The following is a 6,924-nucleotide window of genomic DNA, read 5'->3' as shown; positions in this document are numbered from 1 at the left end:
GGAGTGTGCCCGTGGAGGCTGGTGGCCGCTCTCAGGTTTATCTCTGCCGAGCGCAACGACCTAGTTCGCGTCCACTTCGTCAGGCGGCGCCAACCGTCAGGAGTGTGCCCGTGGAGGCTGGTGGCCGCTCTCAGGTTTATCTCTGCCGAGCGTAACGACCTAGTTCGCGTCCACTTCGTCAGGCGGCGCCAACCGTCAGGAGTGTGCCCGTGGAGGCTGGTGGCCGCTCTCAGGTTTATCTCTGCCGAGCGCAACGACCTAGTTCGCGTCCACTTCGTCAGGCGGCGCGTCAAGCGTCGGGAGTGTGCCCGTGGAGGCTGGTGGCCGCTCTCAGGTTTCTCTCTGCCGAGCGTAACGACCTAGTTCGCGTCCACTTCGTCAGGCGGCGCCAAACGTCAGGAGTGTGCCCGTGGAGGCTGGTGGCCGCTCTCAGGTTTATCTCTGCCGAGCGCAACGACCTAGTTCGCGTCCACTTCGTCAGGCGGCGCCAACCGTCAGGAGTGTGCCCGTGGAGGCTGGTGGCCGCTCTCAGGTTTATCTCTGCCGAGCGTAACGACCTAGTTCGCGTCCACTTCGTCAGGCGGCGCCAACCGTCAGGAGTGTGCCCGTGGAGGCTGGTGGCCGCTCTCAGGTTTATCTCTGCCGAGCGCAACGACCTAGTTCGCGTCCACTTCGTCAGGCGGCGCGTCAAGCGTCGGGAGTGTGCCCGTGGAGGCTGGTGGCCGCTCTCAGGTTTCTCTCTGCCGAGCGTAACGACCTAGTTCGCGTCCACGTCGGCAGGCGGCGCCAAACGTCAGGAGTGTGCCCGTGGAGGCTGGTGGCCGCTCTCAGGTTTATCTCTGCCGAGCGCAACGACCTAGTTCGCGTCCACTTCGTCAGGCGGCGCGTCAAGCGTCGGGAGTGTGCCCGTGGAGGCTGGTGGCCGCTCTCAGGTTTATCTCTGCCGAGCGCAACGACCTAGTTCGCGTCCACTTCGTCAGGCAGCGCGTCAAGCGTCGGGAGTGTGCCCGTGGAGGCTGGTGGCCGCTCTCAGGTTTATCTCTGCCGAGCGCAACGACCTAGTTCGCGTCCACTTCGTCAGGCGGCGCGTCAAGCGTCGGGAGTGTGCCCGTGGAGGCTGGTGGCCGCTCTCAGGTTTATCTCTGCCGAGCGCAACGACCTAGTTCGCGTCCACTTCGTCAGGCGGCGCGTCAAGCGTCGGGAGTGTGCCCGTGGAGGCTGGTGGCCGCTCTCAGGTTTCTCTCTGCCGAGCGTAACGACCTAGTTCACGTCCACTTCGTCAGGCGGCGCGTCAAACGTCAGGAATGTGCCCGTGGAGGCTGGTGGCCGCTCTCAGGTTTATCTCTGCCGAGCGTAACGACCTAGTTCGCGTCCACTTCGTCAGGCGGCGCCAAACGTCAGGAGGCTGGTGGCCGCTCTCAGGTTTCTCTGCTCGCAGATTCTAAATAATTGGCAGTCAACTCATTTTTCGTTTGAGCTGTGATACTTGCTGAGCAAAGCGGGAATAACGAATCGCCTTCGCTCGCCGGATTTTTCGAGCGTCAGCTTGCCGTCGGGAGACGAAAGGATCGTGGTTCACTGCGTTTGCCACGCCGGCGCGCCTAGGGGAATTCGCGCCCGCTCATTGGCAACAATCTGTTTACAGCTCGTGTCGCGTAAGATAGAGGATCTCGTTGCAGCGTTTTTCTGCCAGCGGGACGCGAAAAGGGTGATAATACATGGGCGTGTGAGAGATATCTGCGGATCCGAATTGCCTCTTGCCCTACCCGGTGGTTTCGCGGAGCGATGGATGCGAGCGGCGAGCAGCCGGCGGCGATCGCGGCCGAGCCCGTCGCCAGCAACGAGCAAGAGCATAACGACGAGACCGCGGAGGAGACGGAGGAGTACAATTACGAGGGAGACGAGTACAGGCACTTCGTGCCGCGTGGCCGCGGTGGCTTTCGGTGAGTACGCGCACTCGGCCCCCGTCCGTCCTCGGCAGGGCGTAAATTGGCTGGGAACTTCGAAAGGGCTGCGTGTTCTCCACCGCTCCCCCCTCCCCCCATTCCCCTCTCTAGTCCCAGCTTCGCTCTCTGTTCGGCTCTCGTAATGTTTCCGCCCGGCCGAAAGCCGAACGTATCACACGTGATACGGGCATTCAGGTCGACAAATTTCGATCTCCGCGCTGGGCGATCGGTTTTGCTGGCGTTTTTATTTTTCCCGATCGATCGATCTGCGTGTAAACAATTTCCATTTGCATAAAAGTCTCTGCGCGAGTATACGTGAAAATTGGCGCAATTGACACTACTCGCGTGAAAGTAACGCCGACACGATATTCCGGGTGGAAACATTATGGGAACACAGCGTGCATGAAACAAATGAGTGATGGGGTTGCGCATATTGAGTAGAATTTGTACGTGTATGTGTAAGAGTCAAGTAAGAATCGGAATATACTTCTGATCTTCCTTCCTCTCTAAGTGGCATGTTAGAGCGGTAAGACGTCCAGTCACAACATATAACAATAATTCAAGGGGTCGTGGCAGAGGTGGTTTTGATTTCCCTATGAGAGGTGGGCCACCAAGATTTAGAGGAAGGGGATTTGGCCCAAGGGGACCTATGTTTCGTGGCGCAAACAACGGCTTTCCCTTCGAGAGCCCACCAAGGCCGAATTGTCCTCCTGGAGGACCAAGATTTAGAGGACCGCCTCCATTTGACCCTAGCTGGGGACCAATGGGACCACCAAACCTCATGGGTCCTCCAAACCTAATGGGGCCTCCAGGAATGGTATGCTGTTTTTTTGTCTTCCCATTTCTGACGTGTGGTTGTGAGTTTGCGAACGCACAATCTGCATTAATTTTTTTACACGATTTTATAAGATCTAACAAAGCATTGTTGATTTAGCCACCACCGCACATGATGAATGGTCCGATTGGAACCGGACCAGGTCCATATGGGCCGCCTCCTGGAATGGGACCACCCAACATGAATAGCGTAAGCTAAACCGCGATTATTAAATATTTATATTATCTATAGTAGAAAATAGTCATGTTTTAATGTAATCTTTAATATGTAATTTCTAACCTACATATGATTTTTTCCTTGCATCGCATTTGTTAGCTTTAGGTAAAGATAAAGTGTATTTACATTTTCTCATGAAGGCAGAGTCACTTTAAAAATGGAATATATCCTGAAACGTATTTGTAAAATTATGCAAGAAAATGGATATTTAATGAAAAATTTTAAGATCCATAAGTAGAATATACTGTAGATTCCAGGACAACAACCACCTCAACAACAGTCGCAGCAGCAAGCAAACATTCCAGGTCTTGATCTCAATGGGGAAGTGTGGGTAGAGACAAAGGCAGCGGACGGCAAGTCATATTATTACAATATTCGCACGCGCGACACTACATGGACTAAACCAGAGGGACCAAACGTAAAGGTCATGGTGCAAGATCAGGTGAGTGAATACTTATGCACATATCGATATTTCTGATTACGTGAAAACTAAGTGCATCAACAAATAAAATTTCATTCGCTTTCTCCTTGTACGAGACTCGGATGAATTCTGAGACCAATTCATTGAGAGATGTATCCCGCATTGTAGTTAGAACAGTTAGTGCACGGAGCGTCGAAGCAGGCTGTCGCTCGCTCTACCACACCTACTTCGTCAAGCAGCACGCCGACTCAGATGAGCGAAAACCGAATTTCTCAAGCTGACGAGCAATCCTCTTCTAATAACACGGACGCTATTAATCAGTTAAGTACAGCGCCTCCCGGTACTGGACCGCCTCCTACGTTGAATGATGCACCGGACACCACCAGCCAGCCATCTGAAACGAGTCAATCTAATGGTAATCAGATATAAAGTGTTAATTAATTTTTGCCGAATTTTTCAGTTTCTCTTCGTTTATTTTTATTTTTATTTATTCGAGGCAATAAAATGCCTCTAGTTCGTCGAAAACGTTATGTCGAAGTATAATCATTAATAAAACGTTGATTGCATCACAGGCACGGCTCCGGCAACGGTTACCAGTACGCCGCCGATAAATACACCGGCTGTAAATACAAATATGATGCAACCTCCGCCAAATATGATTCCCATGCAGCACAGAATGCCGAATCAATTCGGTGGTCCGATGGCTACACAGTTCGGCGCAGCGCCGTTCGGAATGCCGCCGCCCGGCTTTCAACCGTTCGGCGGTTATGGGCCGCCACAAGCAAATTGGGGTAATGCGTAATGAGAAGGAAAAAATCTGACAAGCATCACGACGAGGGAAAAGATGTTCGTATAACTCGAGACTAATGGTGCGTCCGTCTTCTTAGGTATGCCGCAGATGCCTCATAGCGTGATGGCGCCTCAAGCACCCCGGAGGATCCTGCTATTCTGGCGCAGCTCGATTCCGAATTGGTGGCTGCGTCTATGGTGTGGACGGAACACCGTGCGCCGGACGGCAGATTCTATTACTACAACAGCAAAGCCGGCGAATCGGTGTGGGAAAAGCCACAAGCTTTGAAGGATCTGGAAAGTATGTACAAATTTCTTCGCTCGCCCAGCGATCCAATAGGTGTACGCATGCTCTTTGATCTTGATCCAATAACGCATTTCGAAATGTTTCGCGAGGTGCAAAGTTGGCGTTGCGGCAGAAGACTGAGGAGGCGAACGCCGTCCCGACCAGTGCAACCGCCGTCACACCCGCTGCCGTTACTAGTAGTAACAGCACTACGACAGAACCCAACAAGCAGTCGGAGAAGCAGCAGGAGAACACTCACGAAACCAAAGATAATATAAAGGACCCGGATAGTGCCAAGCCGAAGAAGGAGGAGAATGCCGCGAAGGAGCCTGCGAAGCTTCAGGACAAGACCAAGCCGGTCTCTAGCACGCCGGTACCTGGGACTCCATGGTATGGACTTAATGATAGCGCCCTCACATATTATCGCATATTATACAGGGTGATTCGTATAAAGTGACCGATTTAATTATTAGTGAAATTTGAAGGCATGGAAAAAGAGTTTATACCGATATGTTCAGTACAAAGGGGGACACCATGTAACGGATACGATTATTTTATGAGTGGAGGCGTTGAGGACGTTTCAAAGTCAACTTCTTTTTTTAATGGGATGCTGTATTTTTTATTTTATAGGATAGTAGCCCTTTTTAATATAAATTCAATGATACATTACATAAAAGCATTCAAGGTCAATCAAGGCCAAAAATACATGATAAAATAAAATTCAAGTGTATGATCTGTATTTCTGTTCTTCACAATAAATGTTCAAAGTTTTGACCTTGAACTCGACGACACAGATGAATTGTCTTGCTCGTGATATAATCCGTAATATTGAACGGGCACTATGTCTATGTCGATCTGGATATCGTTCATTTAATACTCTTGCAGTTTCAGCTGCATTTTTTCCACATTCACCAAAAGTTATCAAAATGTCTACAATTTGTGAATTATTGTAATTAGCCATTACGTTCAGTGCTACGACTAATCTCATACTAAGGCTGCGTTCGCTTTGGCACTCGCAACGTTTGTAAGCATCACTTGTCCTTACAATCTTCGTAATAATAACATTATGATAGCAGTTTCCAAAGAAAACACAGCTCATAAACATAGACCTAGACATACTGAGAGCCAAAGCGAACGACAGACGGATATACAGATCATACATTTGAATTTTATTTCATCATGTATTTTTGGCCTTGAATGACCTTGAATGTTTTTATATAATGTATCATTGAATTTATATTAAAAAGGGCTACTATCCTATAAAATAAAAAATACAGCATCCCATTAAAAAAAAGAAGTTGACTTTGAAATGTCCTCAACGCCTCCACTCATAAAATAATCGTATCCGTTACATGGTGTTCCCCTTGTACTGAACATATCGGTATAAACTCTTTTTTCATGTCTTCAAATTTCACTAATAATTAAATCGGTCACTTTATACGAATCACCCTGTATATTTACGTGGACCAATGAACGTATCTGCATCGCGTACAAAGGTGTGTCGTTTGGACGGGAGACGAGCGGGTATTCTACTACAATCCCTCCTCGCGAATGTCAGTCTGGGAGAGACCGGACGACCTTATTGGCCGTCAGGATGTGGACAAGATGGTAGCGATGCCGCCGGATGCGCTTGGTACGAAACGAGTCCGTCAATCGGAGAGCAGCGAGAGCAGCGACGATGAGCAACCCGCACCAGCCAAGAAGATAAAGCTTGACGACGCCAAGAGTAAGTCCTGCTGCAAAATGCTTTGCACCTCGCGACACAATTTCGAAATGCGTTATTGGATTAAGATCAAAGAGCATGCGTACACCTATTGGATCACTGGGCGAGCGAAGAAATTTGTACATACTTTCCGGATCGTTCAACTTGTGTCTGCACGATTGAAATATACAGGGTGTTTCCTAAGTAAGTAGACAAACTTAAGGAGGATATTCCTTGGCTTATTTTAAGAAGAAAGGTCATATAAACATATGTCCTAAACTGTTTTGTTTTCCAAAAAAAGTACATCACTGTTTTCGTTCACTTTTCGTTTATTATAGAACAGTTTGTGTTATTGCAAATGAAACAAATGAAAAACAATAGTAACAAAAGAAAAATTATAACGAAAAAGAAAATAGTAACTAAAGAGAAAAATAATAACATCACAGTAACTGCTGAAAATGTCCACCTGCAGCCATGATACACGCCTCAACCCTCCTTTCCATTGATTACGTACACGCTCAAAAATACCTGGAGTGTTACGTATTCTTTCACATCCATCTATTATGCGATTTCTGAGATCTGTTGAAATTTGTTGACTCGTACTGCAAAAGCACGCTATCCGAAAAGTGAACGAAAACAGTGATGTACTTTTTTTGGAAAACAAAGCAGTTTAGGACATATGTTTATATGACCTTTTCTTCTTAAAATAAGCCAAGGAATATCCTCCTT

The 6,924-nt window shown here is 48.5% G+C and overlaps 1 protein-coding gene across 1 annotated transcript in view; it reads left to right on the top strand.

Moving 5' to 3' along the window:
- The first annotated feature begins 1,474 nt into the window (after nucleotides 1-1,474).
- The window catches only part of LOC113563356 (transcription elongation regulator 1-like), a 6,015-nt gene continuing 565 nt past the window's right edge, over nucleotides 1,475-6,924 (top strand). Inside the window, 10 exon segments of the mRNA XM_026974826.1 lie at nucleotides 1,475-1,943; nucleotides 2,511-2,763; nucleotides 2,881-2,970; nucleotides 3,248-3,439; nucleotides 3,587-3,833; nucleotides 3,991-4,209; nucleotides 4,306-4,347; nucleotides 4,350-4,508; nucleotides 4,604-4,883; nucleotides 5,990-6,319. Coding sequence (XP_026830627.1) covers nucleotides 1,786-1,943; nucleotides 2,511-2,763; nucleotides 2,881-2,970; nucleotides 3,248-3,439; nucleotides 3,587-3,833; nucleotides 3,991-4,209; nucleotides 4,306-4,347; nucleotides 4,350-4,508; nucleotides 4,604-4,883; nucleotides 5,990-6,319 — 1,970 coding nt within the window. The 5' untranslated portion in view covers nucleotides 1,475-1,785.

Source organism: Ooceraea biroi, chromosome 14 (assembly GCF_003672135.1).
Source record: "Ooceraea biroi isolate clonal line C1 chromosome 14, Obir_v5.4, whole genome shotgun sequence".
In the NCBI taxonomy this organism is placed as follows: Eukaryota; Metazoa; Arthropoda; class Insecta; order Hymenoptera; family Formicidae; genus Ooceraea; species Ooceraea biroi.
Note: the sequence above shows the minus strand (reverse complement) of the source record. Positions and strands in the feature narration are given on the sequence as shown.